The sequence below is a fragment of the Mustelus asterias genome, chromosome 11 (assembly GCF_964213995.1).
Source record: "Mustelus asterias chromosome 11, sMusAst1.hap1.1, whole genome shotgun sequence".
In the NCBI taxonomy this organism is placed as follows: Eukaryota; Metazoa; Chordata; class Chondrichthyes; order Carcharhiniformes; family Triakidae; genus Mustelus; species Mustelus asterias.
In genome coordinates, this window is record NC_135811.1 from 62324333 (window position 1) to 62344770 (window position 20438).

Below are 20438 nucleotides of genomic sequence, written 5' to 3' on the forward strand. Positions count from 1 at the left end.
GAAATAGATTTGCTATCAAAAACGAACCCGCCAATGGACTCGGGGCCCATTGGCATCAACGAGCGCCTCATGATGTGTCTACAAATTGCCAAGAACCAGCAGACAATGGTTGAGTGCCTATGCCCAACCCTTGATTAGGGGGTGGCATGGTGGCACTGCTGCCTCACAGTGCCAGGGATCCGGGTTCGACTCCCGGCTTAGGTCACTGTCTGTGTGGAGTTTGCATATTCTCCCTGTGTCTGCGTGGGTTTCTCCGGGTGCTCCAGTTTCCTCCCACAGTCCAAAGATGCTTGGGTTAGGTGGATTGGCCATGCTAAATTGCCCCTTAGTGTCGGGGGACCAGCTAGGGTAAATGCATGGGGTTATGGGGATAGGGCTTGGGTGGGGTTGTGGTCAGTGCAGACTCGATGGGCCAAATAGCCTCCTTCTGCACTGTAGGGATTTCTATGATGAGTCCAAAGAAGGCTTCTACTCCACCCTGGACACCATACTCTCCAACTTTCCTAAAGACGATAAGATCATCTTCCTTGGGGACTTCAACTCCAGGGTTGGAAAGGATTCCCAAGTCTGGAAAGGAACAGAAAGGAGGGAATTGGGAATTGCGACTCCAACATGGTTCTCCTCATAGAATTTTTTTTAATCATAGAAACCCTACAGTGTAGAAAGAGGCCATTTGGCCCATCGAGTCTGCACCGACCACAATCCCACCCAGGCCCTACCCCCTTATCCCTACATATTTACCAGCTAATCCCTCTAACCTACGCATCTCAGGACACTAATGGGCAATTTTAGCATAGCCAATCAACTTAACCCACACATCTTTGGACTGTGGGAGGAAACCGGAGCACCCGGAGAAAACCCACGCAGACACGAGGAGAATGTGCAAACTCCACACAGACAGTGACCCAAGCCGGGAATCGAACCCAGGTCCCTGGAGCTGTGAAGCAGCAGTGCTAACCACTGTGCTACCGTGCCGCCCACAAAATGCGCGGAATACCAGCCTGTCATCACTAACACACTGTTTTGCTAAAAAGATAAATTCAAGACTTCCTGGAGACATCAATGATCAAAACACTAGCACATGATTGACTGTCATCATCCAATCCAAAGACCAAAAGGAAGCCCTCATCACCAAAGCGATGATCAGTGCAGATGACTTCTGGACAGACCACCAGCTCATCTACTTCTTTATGTCCATCAATATCTACCAGAAGCAGTGGAAGATGAGAGAACTGCTCAGAAAAGAGACCAAAGTTGAGCGGCTACACGAGCCAAGCATGCCAGTGAACTTTCAACAATATCTTCACCAAATTCTCCAAAGCGTTCATTCTAATGGGGTGCAGGAAAACTGGAAAGAGCTGAAGACAGCCATCATAAACTGTGAAGAAACCATCAGCTCCAAGACCAAGAAACACCAAGACTAGTTTGACGACAACATCCACATCATCCAAGACCTCATTGATGAGAGAGTCATAGAGGTTTACAGCATGGAAACAGGCCCTTCGGCCCAACTTGTCCATGCCACCCCTTTTTTAAAAATCCCTAAGCTAGTCCCAATTGCCCGTGTTTGGCCAATATCCTCTATACCTATCTTACCCATGTAACTGTCAAAACGCTTTTTAAAAGATAAAATTATACCTGCCTCTACTACCACCTCTGGCAGCTTGCTCCAGACACTCACCATCCTGTATGTGAAACAATTGCCCCTCTAGATTCTTTTGTATCTCTCCCCTCTCACCCTAAACTTATGCCCTCCAGTTTTAGACTCCCCTACCTTTAGGAAAAGATATTGACTATCTAGCTGATCTGTGCCCCTCATTATTTTATAGACCTCTATAAGATCACCCCTCAGCCTCCTATGCTCCAGAGAAAAAAGCCCCAGTCTATCCAGCTTCTCCTTATAACTCAATCCATCAAGTCCCAGTAGCATCCTAGTAAATCTTTTCTGGACTTTTTCTAATTTAATAATATCCAATCTATAATAGGGTGACCAGAACTGTACACAGTATTCCAAGTGTGGCCGTACCAATGTCTTGTACAACTTCAACAAGACATCCCAACTCCTGTATTCAATGTTCTGATTAATGAAATCAAGCATGTCGAATGCCTTCTTCACCACTCTGTCCACCTGTGACTCCACTTTTAAGGAGCTATGAACCTGTATCCCTAGATCGCTATGTTCTATAACTCTCCCTCATGCCCCATCATTAATTGAATAAGCCCCGCCCTGGTTCGATCTACCAAAATGCATCACCTTGCATTTATCGAAATGAAACTCCATCTGCCATTCGACAGCCCATTGGCCCAATTGATCAAAATCCCGTTGCAATCCGAGATAACCTTCTTCACTGAACACTATGCCACCAATCTTGATGTCATCTGCAAACTTACTAATCATACCTATTAAGTTCTCACTCAAATCATTAATAGAAATGGCAAATAACAATGGACCCAGCACTGATCTGAGGCACATCGCTGGTCACAGGCCTCCAGTTTGAAAAACAACCCTCTACAACCACCTGTCTTCTGTCATCAAGCCAATTTTGTATTCATTTAGCTACCTCACCCTGAATCACGAGATTTAACCTTATACAACCTACCATGCGGTACCTTGTCAAAGGCCTTGCTAAAGTCCATGCAGACATCATCAACTGCACTGTCCTCATCTACCTTCTTGGTTAACCCTTCAAAAACTCAATCAAATTTGAGACACATGATTTTCTACTCACAAAGCCATACTGACTGAGCCGAATCAGTCCTTGCTTCTCTAAATGTCTGTAGATCCTGTCTCTCAAAATACCTTTAACAACTTACCCACTACAAATGTGAGGCTCACCAGCCTGTAGTTCCCAGGCTTTTCCCTCCAGCCCTTCTTAACAAAGACATAACATTTGCCGCCCTCCAATCTTCAGGCACCTCATCTGTGACTACTGATGATTGAAATATCTCTGCTAGGGGACCCGTAATTTCCTCCCTAGCCTGCAACAATGCCGTGGGATACATTTCATCAGGTCCTGGGGATTTATCTACCTTGATGCGCTTTAAGACTTCCAGCACCTCCTTCTCTGCAATATGTACACTCCTCAAGACATCACTATTTATTTGTCAAGTTCCCTAATATCCATGCTTTTCTCAATGAGAAATATTCATTTAGGATCTCACCCATCTCTTGTGGATTCGCACATAGATGACCTTGTTGATCCTTGAGAGATCCTACTTTCTCCCCAGTTACTCTTTTGCCCTTTATGTACTTGTAGAAGCTCTTTGGATTCTCCTTTGCCTTATCTGCCAAAACAATCTAGTGTCCTCTTTTTGCCCTCCTGATTTCTCTCTTAACTCTACTCTTACACCCTCTATACTTTAAGGAATCCACTTGATCCTAGCTGCCTATGCATGTCGTATGCCTTCTCCTCCTTGACCAGGGTCTCAATATCCCGAGTCATCCAGGGTTCCCTACTTCTGATGTGATGTCAGCGTTGGATTGGGGTAAGCACAGTAAGAAGTCTCACAACACCAGGTTAAAGTCCAACAGGTTTATTTGGTAGCACAAGCTTTCGGAGTGTCACTCCTTCTTCAGGTGAGTGAGGAGTTGTGTTCACAAACAAGGCATATATAGACACAAACTCAATTTACAAGATAATGGTTGGAATGCGAGTCTTTACAGGTAATCAAGTCTTAAAGATACAGACAATGTAAGTGGAGAGAGGGTTAAGCACAAGTTAAAGAGATATGTATTGTTTCCAGACAGGACAGTTAGTGAGATTTTGCAAGCCCAGGCAAGTCGTGGAGGTTATAGAGAGCGTGACATGAACCCAAATCCTGGTTGAGGCCATCCTCATGTGTGCAGAACTTGGCTATCAGTTTCTGCTCAGCGATTCTGCGTTGTCGTGTGTCATGAAGGCTGCCTTGGAGAATGCTTACGCGAAGATCAGAGGCTGAATGCCCGTGACCGCTGAAGTGTTCCCCGACAGGAAGAGAACACTCCTGCCTGGTAATTGTTGAGTGGTGTTCATTCATCCGTTGGCGTAGCGTCTGCATGGTCTCCCCAATGTACCATGCCTCGGGACATCCTTTCCTGCAGCGTATCAGGTAGATAACGTTGGCAGAGTTGCAAGAGTATGTAGCGTATACCTGGTGGATGGTGTTCTCACGTGAGATGATGGCATCCATGTTGATGATCCGGCATGTCTTGCAGAGCTTGCTGTGGCAGGGTTGTGTGGTGTGGTGGTCACTGTTCTCCTGAAAGCTGGGTAGTTTGCTACGGACAATGGTCTGTTTGAGGTTGTGCGGTTGTTTGAAGGCAAGAAGTGGGGGTGTGGGGATGGCCTTGGTGAGATGTTAGGCTTCATCGATGATATGTTGAAGGCACTGAAGAAGATGTCGTAGCTTCTCTGCTCCAGTGAAGTACTGGACAATGAAGGGTACTCTGTCTGCTGTGTCCCGTGTTTGTCGTCTGAGGAGGTTGGTGCGATTTTTAGCTGTGGCACATCGGAACTGTCGATCGCTGAGTCGAGCGCCATATCCTGTTCTTATGAGGGCATCTTTCAGCATCTGGAGGTGTCTGTTGCGATCCTCCTCATCTGAGCTGATCCTGTGTATTCGGAGGGCTTGTCCACAGGGATGGCTTCTTTAACGTGTTTAGGGTGGAAGCTGGAGAAGTGGAGCAGCGCGAGATTATCCGTGGGTTTGCGGTACAGTGAAGAGCTGAGGTGACCGTCCTTGATGGAGATGCGTGTGCCCAAGAATGCAAACGATTCCAGAGAGTAGTCCATGGTGAGTCTGATGGTGGGATGGAACTTGTTGATGTCATCATATAGTTGTTTCAGTGATTGTTCACCATGAGTCCAAAGGAAGAAAATGTCATCGATGTATCTAGTGTATAGCGTCGGTTGAAGGTCCTGTGCGGTGAAGAGGTCTTGTTCGAACCTGTGCATGAAGATGTTGGCATATTGAGGTGAGAATTTGGTCCCCATGGCACGACAACGCAGAATCGCTGAGCAGAAACTGATAGCCAAGTTCTGCACACCTGAGGACGGCCTCAATCGGGATCTTGGGTTGATGTCTCACTATTTGTAACCCCCACGACTTACCTGGGCTTGCAAAATCTCACTAACTGTCCTGACTGGAGACAATACACATCTCTTTAACTTGTGCTTAACCCTCTCTCCACTCACATTGGCTGTATCTTTAAGACTCGATTACCTGTAAAGACTCGCATTCCAACCATTATCTTGTAAATTGAGTGCGTGTCTGTATATGCCCTGTTTGCAAACACAACTCCTCACTCACCTGAAGGAGGAGTGACACTCCGAATGCTTGTGCTACCAAATAAACCTGTTGGACTTTAACCTGGTGGTGAGAGACTTACTGTCCCTACTTCTACCAGCCTTGCCTTTCACTCTATGAGGAATGTGCTTAAACTGAACCCTGGTTAACACACTTTTGAGAGCCTCCCACTTACCAGATGTCCCTTTGCCTTCCCACAGACTCCCCCAATTAACTGTTGAAAATTCCTGCCTGATACCGTCAAAATTGGAGAGAAGGAAATCACTTGGCAAAATGACATTACCAGCAAGGCAAAGGGTAGAACTCATCAAACAGCAAAGGCAGAAGTACACGGTAGCACAGTAGTTAGCACTGCTCCGTCACAGTGCCAGGGACCCGGGTTTGATTCCCAGCTTGGGGTCACTGTGCGTGTGGAGTTTACACGTTTTCCCCGTGTCTGCGTGGGTTTCGTCCAGGCGCTCCGGTTTCCTCCCACATTCTGAAATATGTATTGGTTAGGTGCATTGACCCAAACAGGCGCCGGATGTGGCAACTGGGGGAATTTCACAGTAACTTCATTGCAGTGTTGCTGTAAGCCTTACTTGTGACTAAATAAATAAACTTTAACTTTAAAGAACTAGGAAAATCAAGAACCAATGGTGGACTGAGAAAGTTAAGGAGCTGCAACTCCTCATCAACAAACACGACACTCACGGCTTCTTCAGTGCTGCCAAGGCAATATATGATCCCAACACCCTAGTCCTCAAACTGTTGCGGTGTAAGGACGGAACCCTTCTGAGAGAGAGAATATTTGAAAGAACTCCTAAACTGTGATACAATCATAGATGAGAATGTCATAGAATAGAATCCCTACAGCGCAAAATGAGGCCATTCAGCCCATCGGGTCCGCACTGACCACTGTGTTTGAGGAAATGCCTCAACTCCCAGAGGTGATCTTGGACTTTCACCAAGTGTGGGTGAAGTCGAAGCTGCCATTAAACACGTGAAGAATGAAAAAGCCGCAGGAGTGGACAGGATTCCAGTGATTTCCAAACTTGGAGAAGAAGAGATCATCCTTCATCTCCATCAACTGTTCCTTAAATTCTTGGAGAAAAAAAATCCCTACCGACCTCAATGATTCAAGAAAGGAGACAAAGCGGACTGTGAAATCTACCCCAGAATCGCTCTACTCTCCATCACTGGAAAGATCATAGCCCGAATCCTTGCTAGCCACCTTCTCCCAGTCTCTGAAGAAATTCTTGCAGGGAGCCTGCATGGCTTCTGACCAAACCGTGCAACAATGGACATAATTTTCACTGCTTGACAACTTCAAGAAAAATTCCAGGAGCAACATCAACCACTCTACATGGCCTTCATCGACCTGACCAGGGCTTTTGACCCAATCGGGAAGTGTAATGTGGACCTGTTAAAGGTCAGCTGTGCAGAAAAATTCATCAATATCCTCCGACTCCTCCATGACAAGATGTCGCCAACAGTCTTCACCAATGGAAATATGACAGGAACCTTTGAATACTGGAATCAAGCAGGGGTGCCCCCTCCCCCAACCCAACCTTTTCTACATATTCACCATCATCATTCTCCATCTTGTCAAGAACAAGCTTCCCAGTGAAGTAGACATCATTTAAAGAATGGATGGAAGGAAAACGTTTCAATCTCAACCGGCTGAAATCGAAGAAGAAAACGACACAGACACTGCTCGTGGAACTTCAGTATGCAGATGACATTGCCATGTCCACTCTTGTAGAATAAAATCTCCACGCCATGCTTGACACCTTTGCCGAAGCATACCGAATGGCAGTGAGTTCCAGTCACCCACCACCCTCTGTGTAAAAAACTTGCCTCATACATCTCCTTTAAACCTTGCCCCTCACACCTTAAACCTATGCCCTAGTAATTGACTCTTCCACCCTGGGAAAAAGCTTCTGACTATCCACTCTGTCCATGCCTCTCAATCTTGTAGACTTCTATCAGGTTGCCCCTCAACCTCCGTCGTTCCAGTGAAAACAAACCAAGTTTCTCCAACCTCCCCTCATAGCTAATGCCCTCCATACCAGGCAACATTCTGGTAAATCTTTTCTGTACCCTCTCCAAAGCCTCCACATCCTTCTGGTAGTGTGGTGATCAGAATTGAACACTATATTGCAAGTGCGGTCTAACTAAAGTTCTATAAAGCTGCAACATGACTTGCCAATTTTTAAACTCAATGCCCCAGCCGATGAAGGCAAGCATGCCGTATGCCTTCCTAACTACCTTCTCCACGTGTGTTGCCATTTTCCGTTACCTGGGTACACCTAGATTCCTGTGCCTATCAATACTCTTAAGGGTTCTGCCATTTACTGTACATTTCCCTTCACCTCTCATCTAAGGCTGATGCAGAGATCCATCATCATATCCAATCTGTGAGCACTCCCTTTGGACACCTAGGGACGAGTGTCTTCGACGATCATGACATCCATGCACATACTATTATCCTTGTGTACAAGGAGTCACCCTCATTGCTCAGAAACTTGGACTACATACTAATGCCACCTCAAGACCCTGGAGAGGTATCATCAACACTGTCTGAGATGGATTCTCCAATCAGCTGGGCGGGACAGGCATGTTAACATCAGCATTCTTGAAGGAGCGAAGAGCACTGACATCGAGGCCATGGCCATCTGAAACCAACCTGCAGCATGCTTAGGATGCCAGAGTCCTGACTGCCAAAGCAAATCATCTTCACCCACTCAAGGCAGGCTCCTGAACAAGAAGAGGACAAAGGAAGCACATCAGAGACACCCTGAAGGCTCACTTCAAGAAATGCAATGTAGATGTCAATGCCTGGGAGACCTTTGCTCAGAAGAAACCCACCTAGAGGAACCTCTTGTTTGAAGGGATACAATTCTTTGAGAATATCCAACAGCAAGAGGAGGCACAGAAAGGAAGCCCGAGAAAGGAATCCCAGTGATTTTGAGTCCAAGGGCCAATCCCACCTTCCAGAAACACCTGCAAAGTGTGCGGCCAGCAGTGCGGCTCTAGAATCGGGCTCATCAGCCATGCAAGGATCCACAGAGCCCATGAGCAGTGACAGTTATCAATGTCACCATAGCGTGTGGCTGACAGGGAGGAAGGCTAATGTGGACACAAAGTGTGTACAATATACAACAGATGTAATATACATAACTTGCATTTCTATAGGAACAGTTATGATTCGAGGCACTTCATAGCTGGGGTGGCACAGGGTCCGCACTGCTGCCTCACAGCGCCAGGGACCCAGGTTCAATTCCAGCCTCGGGTCACTGTCTGTGTGGAGTTTGCACATTCTCCCCATGTCTGCATGGTTTCCTCCGGGTGCTCCAGTTTCTTCCCACAGTCCAAAGATGTGCAGGTTAAGTTATTGGCCATGCTAAATTGACCCTAGAGTAAAGGGGATTAGCAGGCTAAATGAGCTTTATGGGAATAGGGTCTGGGTGGGATTGTGGTCGGTGCAGACTCGATGGGCCAAATGGCCTCCTTCTGTACTGTAGGGATTCTATGATTGCTGATAATGTAGTTTTGAAGTATAGTCAATGTTGTATTGTAGGGAAATGCAGCAACGAACATGCACAGAATAAGTGAGGGGAGTGGCCAGATGTCTGTTTTAATGGTGTTGGTTGAGGAATGGATGTTGGTGAGGACTCTGAAACTTTTCTTAAAGTGCAATCCAGTGAGAGTGGCAGTGCTATTTTAAGGTTAGCACTGTGCCCACTGAAGTGACAGCATAAATGATGTGCTCAGGTTTCTGCACTGGCACTTGAGAGCCCAAGTGCCAGTACTATCATTGAGTTAAGTCAATTTAAAACATATGTTAAAAGGAGAAACTGTTGCTTATACTCCGGATCAAGTGTGTGCATGAAGAAAGTTCAGTTGATGTAGTTTACATGGATTTTAGCAAATCTTTTGACAAGGTCCCACATGGGAGACTGATTGAAAAGGTTAAAGCACATGGAATTCAGGGAAACTTGGCAAGGTGGATCAGAAACTGGCTAAATAATAGGACACAAAGGGTAGTGGTGGTTTGAGTGACTGGAGGCTGGTGTCTAGTGGTGTACCACAAGGATCAGTACTGGGACCCTTATTGTTTGTTATATACATAAACAATATAGATGGAAATGTGGGAGTAGTGATGAGCAAGTTTCCAAACAACACCAAAATTGGTAGGGTGGTTAATAGTGAAAAAAATGGTTGTAGGCTACAGGAAGATATAGATGGGTTGGCCAGATGGGCAGAGAAGTGGCAGATGGTATTTAACTCTGAGAAGTGTGAGGTGATGCACTTTGGGAGAAGAAACAAGACAAGGGTGTATTTAATGAATGGCAGGACACTGGGAAGCTCAGAGGCACAGAAGGATCTTGGGGTCATTATTCACAGATCCCTGAAGTCAGCAGAGCATGCGAATAGGATAGTTAAGAAGGTATATGGGACACTTTGATCAGTCGTGGTATAGAGTATAAGAGCAAGGAGGCAATGTTGGAGTTGTACAGAGTGTTGATTAGGTCACAGCTAGAGTATTGTGTCACCTCACTATAGGAAGGACATGATAGCACTATAGGGGAGATTCATCAGGATGTTGTCTGGGATGGAGCATTTGAACAATAAGGAAAGGCTAGATAGGCTTGGATGGTTTTCTCTCGAGCGGAGAAGGCTGAGGGGGACATGGTTAAGGTGGATAAGATTATGGACAGGTGAATAGTGTGTAGCTGTTCCCCTTGGTTGAGAGGTCAATCATGAGGGGGGCAAAGTTTTAGGGTGAGGGGCAGGAGATTCAGAAGGGATTTGAGAAAAATTCTTTTCACTCAGAAGATTGTGGGAATGTGGAATGCACTGCCTGGGAAGGTAGTAGAGGCTGGAAATCATACAACCTTTAAAAAATATTTGGATGAGCACTTGAAATATCTTAATATTCAAAGTTATGGGATAAGTGTAGGAAAATGGCTTTGCGCACCTTTAGCGGTAGATACTGTCGGTGCAGACTTGATGGGCCGAACTGTACTGTATTACAAAGAAATAGAAGGACTAAGTAGATCAGCCCCTCGAGCTCACTCTGCCATTCAATAGGATCACGGCTGAATTTCAATCTCAGCTGCAAGAAGTTACAAGTATCTCCATGTGCCTCGATTGCCTCAGGATACACAAATCTATCAATCTCTGTATTAGAAACATAGAAAACTACAGCACAAAACAGGCCCTTCGGCCCCACAAGTTGTGCCGAACATATCCCTACCTTTTAGGCCTACCTATAACCCTCCATCCTATTAAGTCCCATGTACTCATCCAGGAGTCTCTTAAAAGACCCTATTGAGTTTGCCTCCACCACCACTGACGGCAGCCGATTCCACTCTCCCACCACCCTCTGTGTGAAAAACTTCCCCCTAACCTTTCCCCTGTACCTACCCCCCAGCACCTTAAACCTGTGTCCACTCGTAGCAGCCATTTCCACCCTGGGAAAAAGCCTCAGAGTCCACCCGATCTATGCCTCTCAACATCTTATATACCTCTGTTAGGTCTCCTCTCATCCTACGTCTCTCCAAGGAGAAAAGACCGATCTCCCTCAGCCTATCCTCATAAGGCATGGCACTCAATCCAGGCAACTTCCTTGTAAATCTCCTCTGCACCCTTTCAATCTTTTCTACATCCTTCCTGTAATGAGGCAACCAGAACTGAGCACAGTACTCCAAGTGGGGTCTGACAAGGGTCTTATATAGCTGCATCATTATCCCTGGACTCCTAAACTCAATCCCTCGATTGATAAAGGCCAGCACACCATACGCCTTCTTAACCACCTCCTCCACCTGCGGGGCCGATTTGAGAGTCCTATGGACCCGGACCCCAAGGTCCTTCTGATCCTCTACCGTACTAAGAGTCTTTCCCTTAATATTGTACTCCTTCATCCCATCCAACCTGCCAAAATGGACCACTACGCATTTATCTGGGTTGAAGTCCATCTGCCACTTCTCCGCCCAGTCTTGCATCCTATCTATGTCCCTCTGTAACTTCTGACATCCCTCCAGACTATCCACAACCCCACCAACCTTGGTGACGTCGGCAAATTTACCAACCCATCCCTCCACTTCCTCATCCAGGTCATTTATGAAAATAACGAACAGCAAGGGTCCCAGAACAGATCCCTGGGGCACACCACTGGTGACCGACCTCCAATTAGAAAAAGACCCATCTATACACACTCTCTGCCTCCTTTGGGCAAGCCAGTTCTGGATCCACAGGGCAGCAGCCCCTTGGATCCCATGCCCTCTCACTTTTGAGAAGCTTTGCATGGGGGACCTTATTGAACGCCTTGCTAAAATCCATATAAACCACATCTATCGCTTTCCCTTCATCAATGTGTTTAGTCACATTTTCGAAGAACTAAATAAACTAAATCATAATCCTGAATACAGGATGCCAAACCATCTAAATAAAGACATTTTTAATCTCCTCAGTCTGAAATGGTTGACCCCTTATCCTGAGACTGTCATCCCTAGCCCCTAGTTCTAGACTTCTCAGCCGGGGAAACATCTACCCTGTCAAGTCCCTTAGGAACTTATGTTTCAATAAAATCACTTCTCATTCTCCAAGTTCTGGGGAATTATAGGGACAGTCTACTCAATATCTTCCCAAAGGAAAATCCTCTCATTCCAGTAAATCTTTGAAGCATTTCCTGTGAGGAAAGTACACTTTTGTTTAGATAAACTGTACCCAGTATAATAGGTGTGGCCTTACCAAAGTCCAACCTAATTGCAGTAAGTTTTTTTTTATATACTCCAATTCATTTTTAACAAGGGCAACATACACTTGTTTTCCTAATTTCTTGCTGTACCTGCATGTCAAATTAGTGATTTGTGCAAAAAACAGTTTTCCACGGATACTAGTTTCTCACCTTTAAACCTTTTCCAAAAAATTATTTCACAGGGTGCGAGTGTTGCTGGCTAGGCCAGCATTTATTGTCCATTGCTAACTGCCCTTGAGAAGGTGATGATGAATTGCCTTCTTGAATTCCTCAGGGTAGTGTCTTAGGCTCAACCATCTGCAGCTGCTTCATGAGTGACTTTCCTTCAATTATAAGGCTAGAAGTGGCGATGTTCGCTGATGATTGCATAATGTTCAGCACTATTCGCGACGACTCAAATACTGAAGCAATCCACATTAAAATGCAGGAAGAGTTGGATAATGTCTAGGCTTGGATTGACAAATGCAAGTAACATTTGCACCACACACTTTCCAGGCAACAACTATCTCCGACAAGAGGGAATCAAACCATTGTCCCTTGACATTCAATGGCCGAAACCCCCATTATCAACAAGCTGTGGTGTAACATTGACCAGAAGCTGAAGTGAACCAGCCATATCAATTAACTGGCTACAAGAGCAGATCAGGCTAGGAATTCTGCAGCCAGTAACCCATCTCCTGACTCCCCAAAGCCTGTCCACTGTTTACAAGACACAATTCTGTTGTTGGCAGCTCCAACAACACTCAAGAAGCTCAATATCATTCAGGCTTTGATGTGCTAAAAATCAGGAAACTAGAGTAGCAAAATTATCCATATTTTCACAATGCTAAGCAGTAGCAAGGGTTATTGACTCACCACCACTAAATATGTAGTTGTAAGGTATTAAACCATTTAAAATATACTGGTTAATGTTTTTGGTAAAATAGTTGGGGAATTTGATACAAACATGCAACATATTTACTTGATAACACCATTAATTTCCAGGCTAATAGAAGTTATTAGGTCTTACATTTCAGGATTTCTTCCTTATAATGCAATCATTTTTTTACAAAATGATTTCTACCTAACCTTGTTTTGCCAGCTAAACAAATAAAGTTTTCTTCACAATCAAAGAACAATGATAACGACAACAGTGTTAGGAACAAAAGTTAGACTTTGGACATGGTAATTACTGGCTTTTACGTACAGCAGGAGTTTATAGTTGAAATATATGCATGACTTAACTGGAATGATTTCACTTTATGTTATTATTACTCATAAAATACAATCTGAATCTGAATACAGTATTCAGGGGAAAATGTTCAATTAACTAGGCAGAAAAACCACATGGAAAGTTAGCTATACATTAGGCACATTCCGCCTTGATACATTTTTCCAATCAATGCCATTAAGAGGTAAACACCAATAAAGCCAGTATACAAAAACAAAATGAATAACTTACCACTTTAAGAAGGCACAAGTTGTCCCGTAGAGATGCTAGAACACCAATAAAAGACACCACAAACATCAGAATTCCCAGCAAAATGAGAATTATAGCTGGAGCTAGAAAAGCACTTTGCAGCGTCTTGTATTTCTGCCGTTCAACTTCTGCATATATACCAATACACAGGATAAAGCCTCCGATCAACTGAAAAATAGGAAACAGTATCAGCACAAGTAAAATTGGACCAAAAAATCTTGTGTTGATTTCTATGGAGTTTTTTAATGTTTGTAGAAAGACCAACCCCATCGAAAAGTTTAATACCCCTCTTATATTCTGGGGCACTCTAAGCAAACCTTCCCTACACTCCAAAAAATCTGTAGGTTTTTTCAACATTTCTTTAACATACAAATGGTCACATGATTCCTGCACATGAACCAATACCTTTGTGGGGTGACACAATGGCACAGTGGTCAGCGCTGCTGCCTCACAGCGTCAGGGACACAGGTTCAATTCCCGGCTTTTGTCACTGTCTGTGCGGAGCCTGTACGTTCTTCTTGTGTCTGCATGGGTTTACTCCGGGTGCGCTGGTTTCCTCCCATAGTCTAAAAGGCGTGCTTGTTAGGTGTATTGGCCACGCTAAAATTCTCCCTCAGTGTAGCCAAACAGGCATTGGAGTGCGGCAGTGAGGGAATTTTCACAGTAACTTCATTGGTGTTAATATAAGTCTACTTCTTACTAACAAATAAACTTAACTTAATTTGAAGCCATGCAGTCATCCTACATGATGTGGAGATGCCGGCGTTGGACTGGGGTAAACACAGTAAGAAGTTTAACAACACCAGGTTAAAGTCCAACAGGTTTATTTGGTAGCAAAAGCCACACAAGCTTTCGAAGCTCTAAGCCCCTTCTTCAGGCGAGTGGGAATTCTGTTCACAAACAGAACTTATAAAGACACAGACTCAATTTACATGAATAATGGTTGGAATGCGAATACTTACAACTAATCCAGTCTTCTAATCTAACAACTAATCAATCCAGTCCCGAGGCATGGTACATTGGGGAAACTATGCAGACGCTGCGACAACGGATGAATGAACACCGCTCGACAATCACCAGGCAAGACTGTTCTCTTCCTGTTGGGGAGCACTTCAGCGGTCACGGGCATTCAGCCTCTGATATTCGGGTAAGCGTTCTCCAAGGCGGCCTTCGCGACACACGACAGCACAGAGTCGCTGAGCAGAAACTGATAGCCAAGTTCCGCACACACAAGGACGGCCTCAACCGGGATATTGGGTTCATGTCACACTATTTGTAACTCCCACAGTTGCGTGGACCTGCAGAGTTTCACTGGCTGTCTTGTCTGGAGACAATACACATCTTTTTAGCCTGTCTTGATGCTCTCTCCACTCCCATTGTTTTGTTTCTTAAAGACTGGATTAGTTGTAAGTATTCGCATTCCAACCATTATTCATGTAAATTGAGTCTGTGTCTTTATAAGTTCTGTTTGTGAACAGAATTCCCACTCACCTGAAGAAGGGGCTTAGAGCTTCGAAAGCTTGTGTGGCTTTTGCTACCAAATAAACCTGTTGGACTTTAACCTGGTGTTGTTAAACTTCTTACTGTCATCCTACATAGCAGCAGAATTTATGTAATTTGTTTGTTACGACACCTGCTATTCCAGAAGGTGGAACCTCTCAAACATTAACAAATACTGTATAGGCTTTGACTGTTCCAACTTATTTACAATTAATTAGCTGATTTATGGCAACAAGTGTATGGTGCCAATATTTTAATGTTCAAACAAAATTGCATAGAAGCTTTGAATTACCAGTAGAGAAAGCTGCCCGGGGTTCTCTACCATGGTTTACCACACGCCTACCTTCACTGGTCAAAATACACATTGGGATTCTTACAGTTCCATTTGTTATATGATTGGTCTCACTGATAATCCTGTGCCATTTGCTCACTGTGCAAGCTTGATGCTGAAGTAGGGCACACCAAAGACATCCTGAAGGATGATGGCTACCCAGATTATTTTGTGCTGTATATCACACAAATTCATGAATGGGCACAAGGCCATTACTTTTGGTTCAGTGCCCAATTTACCTCTGATTACCCTGGAAGGGCAAGGTATCTCAAGAATCTGAGCAACAGGTGAAGCTAGCTGTTTGACACTGCTACTATACAGTAGCAACACGTGGTATTCACCACTAACAGGATGCTGCCTTCAGGCCAAAAAGAGACACTGCCCACCACACAAATGAGAAATGTGGGGTATGAATTTCAGAGCCAGTGTGATGCGAGTTATATAGGCCGTACATCACAAAGACTGGCAAGTTTGTATCAAACGGCAAGTCCCAGCTACTGTTTGGGCAACGTACAGATCGTAACTAACCAGCCCACGCTTGCAAAATTTAAAACAGTGCCCAACATTGAATGTGGTTCTGCAATTGGGCAACATTTGCTAGATAATCCTCAGAGTGCTAAGAATTACACTGACAACCAATTTAAGATTGTCAGTCGGATACACAGTGTGATGCATTTGCATATACTGAAAGCAAGGACTTGCTCTTTGCAGACAGAAAAAAAACACATACATACTTCGCGCCTCATTCAGCTAAACAAATTGACAGCCACTCACTAATTCATTCCCCAGGGCAATGCTTTGACCAATCAGAGTCAAGCTGCCTGATTTAAATTTCAAACACTGTTTGGCAGTTATCTGTCAGTCATTGTCAACTGGTGCATTTTCCCATGGCAATGTCAATATATCAGCATTTATTTCTCATACTGTACAGGTTGTTGTTTTCTCCTTATATTGGCATTCCTGTGGAGTGTCCTGATGAATGAGGTTGAAAAGCTTCGACATGTTTCTTTTTTTCAGCAATGCTCTGTACTGCCAAACGACGGAATAATTTACAATTAAATTACTTTGCTTTTTTGAGTTTTTCTCTTGGTCTTTCTTTTCAGTTAGCAGGACACCTGCTCTAGGCACATCTTTTCTTCCTTTTCTTGCTCCATCGCCATTCCTGGAATTCTTCTGTTCTGTCATTCAATCTCTCCTGATTTTCAACCTATCACAGGCTTTCTTTCTGTCCTTGCCCCACCCATCTCTCTGATTAAATCCCACTACATTTCAACCCTTTCCCAGTTCTGATGGAATATCATAGACCTGAAATATTAACACTGTTTCTCTCCACAGAAAACCTGCTAAGTAGTTCCAGTGTTTTCTATTTTTATTTCAGACTTCCAGTGTCCATAGCATTCTGCTTTATAATTAATTAGCAACAACTTAATTTATTTTTAACTTTAATATAGAAAAAAATCCGAATGCAATTTAGAGATGCATGAAAAAATAGAAAGTGGACAAGGGAAAGTTGGAGGGGTAGTGAAAGAATTAAGTTGGAGGTGTGCCTTAAGAGGCGGAGGAATATGGAATCATGCAAGGAGCATGAAGTCCAAGAGACTGTAGCAAAACTATCAGTGATGGGTGAAGAGAAGGAGTGCACAAGAACCTTTGAAGTCACTAGAATTCAGGTACCTAGGATTGGGTTGCAGTCCTGAGAAATTATTTTTAAAATGGGAAGGCCAAAAAGCAATTAAACAGGAATCATGAGAATTTTAAATTTAGGGTGTTGGGGATTTAAAAAGCCAACAGGGATGGGGTGAAGGATAAGCAGAATTTGGTGCTCATTAGAATATGGGCAGCGGAGTTGTGGCTGATTTTATGGAGGATGGAGGTTGGGAGTCTGGTCAGGAATAGTTGAGTCAGTAAAATGGAGAGTCCATCAGAAACTTTGTTTCAGATTGAAGGTTTTATTTTTTTCAAACATTACAGTCTCCTTAGTTAAGTCACAACGTTCTTAACATTTGTTTTTGAAAGAACCAGTTTTTTAGTATCAAATGACTAAATTTCTGCTTGCCCTTGATCCTGCAAATCAATCAAGGTCTTAATTACTTTAAAAATGTAAGCCAAAACTGCCATGACATTGCTCGCTATGGATCTAGGTGTGCATCTGAGGCTGAAGTCAGTGCATCTTTCATCATATTGGCAAACAATTTGTGCTTTTGTTTAGAGAACAAATTTCATTTTGAGACATTCTCAAATTAATTACACAGGCTTTCACTAGTACCCATATTGATATAAAATTCAAACAATCATAACTAATCAGAAATCCATTTACTATGTATATAAATCTAATCTTCGAGAAATAATATTTTGAGCAAAAAAGATGGTCCACTGCCCAGTATGCAGTACCATATTAATACCCCAATATGATTCAAAATATAACAACAAATGACACTGACCAGTTGGGATAAACTACCTGTTTTGCACTGTAAAGTTCCAACTACTTTCAGTGTCAGCATATATGCTCTAGATGAGCCTCCTCCGACCTTTATTCATCACACATTCTTCTATTCCCTTTGTCCTCCAAGCACTTATCCACATTCGCTATAATTTGATATTTACTTGAACCATAGAATCCATTGAATCCACAGAAAGAGGCCATTCAGCCCATTGAGTTCACGGAGGAAGAAAGATCCAGCTGACTATGGTCAGCACCTTGACCTTCGAGGGCAATTAGAGATAGGCAACAAATGCTGGCCTTATTGCCAGCAGGAAAGAATAAAGATAAAGCACAAATACTAAAAAAGTAATCCAGCTGTGGAAGAAGTACAATGGTGTTCAGTTTACATTTAAATATTTTCACACTGAATTTCATGTCACAATAAGGTTGACTAACAGAAATGTTACTTTCTTGTCGGGAATCAGTGACTTAAGTCCAAGAAAATCAGCACCAATGCATCTCCAAGTTCAAGTATTTCTGGGATGTGGAGTCTGCTACAAAAAGCAACAAAACTGGACACAACTATTGACTTGTCCCACAGAGCAGCAGATTACACTGTTCTACATTTCAACACAAATCAGATTTATTACAATGACATGGATGATTTAATGTTGGACAGTTTTGTCAGTTTAAAATAATTCCTTCCTGGAAACACATTAAATAGCAATTAATTAGAACATTACTGTACTTAAAAAGTCTACCTTTTTATTTTCCAAACATACATGCAATGAGATATGCTTTCAATATACTGCAAAGTTTTAAAGAACACATTGCAAATTTTTTGCCCAGTTCTCTCCTGAGTCCATGCCCAGCAACACACACACTTGATCCAATTCATCACTCTTCACATGAATCTAATCAGCTACTGTCAGCAGACTTCAGTCATGTAAGTCACCACATCCATAATAAATCCTATTCTTGGCAGTCATCTATATAAACACACTTTGCAGCAAAGTTTACTCAACAGCAGCCAAAAATGAAACCCTTCCTGATATATGCGAAGATGTGCAGGTTAGGTTGATTGGCCATGCTAAATTGTCCCTTAGTGTCAGGGGGATTAACAAGAGTGAATAAGTGGAGTTACGAGGATAGGCCTCACGTGGGATTGTTGCACAGACTTGATGGGCTGAATGATCTCCTTCAGCACTGCAGGGATTCTATGATTCTATATGCCTCCCTAGCTTGGGGCATGGGAATCAATGTTTCAATGCCTGTCCAAATAAGATGGCATGTTCAGCACAGAACCAGGAATTAACTCCAGAATCCTCCTGACCTGCAGATCAAAGCTACTAAACCAAAGAAGCCAGACAATCAGGCCAAGTCATTGAAACGGGTAATCGGGGAAAAAATCTGGGACACTTTGTCAAGACTTTAACTCGATCAATACTTAATCCAGAAATTGTCAGGAGATGATGTCGTAGCTTCTCCGCTCCGGGCAAGTAATATATTGGCCTTGGAGGGAGTGCAGAGAAGGTTCACCAGGTTGATATCAGAGATGAGGGGTGTTGATTATGAGGAGAGACTGAGCAGATTGGGTTTGTATTCGTTGGAATTTAGAAGGCTGAGGGGGGATCTTATAGAGACCTATAAGATAATGAAGGGGCTGGATAGGGTAGAGATGGAGAGATTCTTTCCACTTAGCAACGAAACTAGAACTAGAGGGCACAGCCTCAAAATAAAGGGGGGTCAGTTTAGGACAGAGTTGAGGAGGAACTTCTTCTCTCAGAGGGCGGTGAATCTCTGGAATTCTCTGCCCACTGAAGTGGTGGAGGCTACCTCGTTGAATATGTTTAAATCACGGATAGATGGATTCCTGATCGGTAAGGGAATTAGGGGTTATAGGGATCAGGTGGGTAAGTGGAACTGATCCCCTTCAGATCAGCCATGATCTTATTGAATGGTGGGGCAGGCTCGAGGGGCTAGATGGCCTGCTCCTATTTCTTATGTTCTTAAGTACTGGACGACGAAGGGTACTTTGTCCGCCATGTCCTGTGTTTGTCTTCTGAGGAGGTCGGTGCGGTTTTTCGCTGTGGCACGTCGGAACTGTCGATCGATGAGTCAAGCGCCATATCCTATTCTTATGAGGGCGTCTTTCAGCGTCTGTAGCGATCCTTCTCATCTGAGCAGATCCTATGTATATGGAGGGCTTGTCCGTAGGGGATGGCTTCTTTAACATGTTTAGGATGGAAGCTGGAGAAGTGGAGCATTGTGAGGCTATCCGTGGGCTTGCAATACAGTGAAGTGCTGAGGTGACCATCCTTAATGGAGATGTGTGTGTCCATTGTCATCAAACCAGCAGACAAAGGAGGAGCCACTGTCATATTGAACAGAACAGATTACTGCAAAGTGTACCGACAACTGAACAACCAGGAACACTACAGACTGTTACCCGCAGATCCGACCAAAGAACACACCCGTTAACTCAACAGACTGATCAAGATCTTTGATCCGGACCTTCAGAGCACCCTCCGTGCTCTCATCCCACATACGTTGAATGTGGGAGATCTCTACTGCCTCCCGAAGATACACAAGGCCAACACACCCGGCTGCCTCATCATATCAGGCAATGGGACCTGTGTGAGAACCTCTCCGACTACATCGAGGGCATCCTGAAACCCATTGTACAAAGAACCCC

The 20438-nt window shown here is 43.9% G+C and overlaps 1 protein-coding gene across 2 annotated transcripts in view; it reads right to left on the reverse strand.

The window, feature by feature from the left end:
* Window positions 1-20438, reverse strand: part of tspan15 (tetraspanin 15) — a 143417-nt gene that overhangs the window by 95271 nt on the left and 27708 nt on the right. For both annotated transcript variants that reach the window (XR_013498994.1, XM_078223656.1), the window contains exon 2: window positions 13473-13658. Coding sequence is in view for 1 of the 2 variants with exons in the window: in XM_078223656.1 (XP_078079782.1) it covers window positions 13473-13658 (186 nt within the window). In the remaining variant the exon portion in view is untranslated. The remainder of the gene's footprint in view (window positions 1-13472; window positions 13659-20438) is intronic.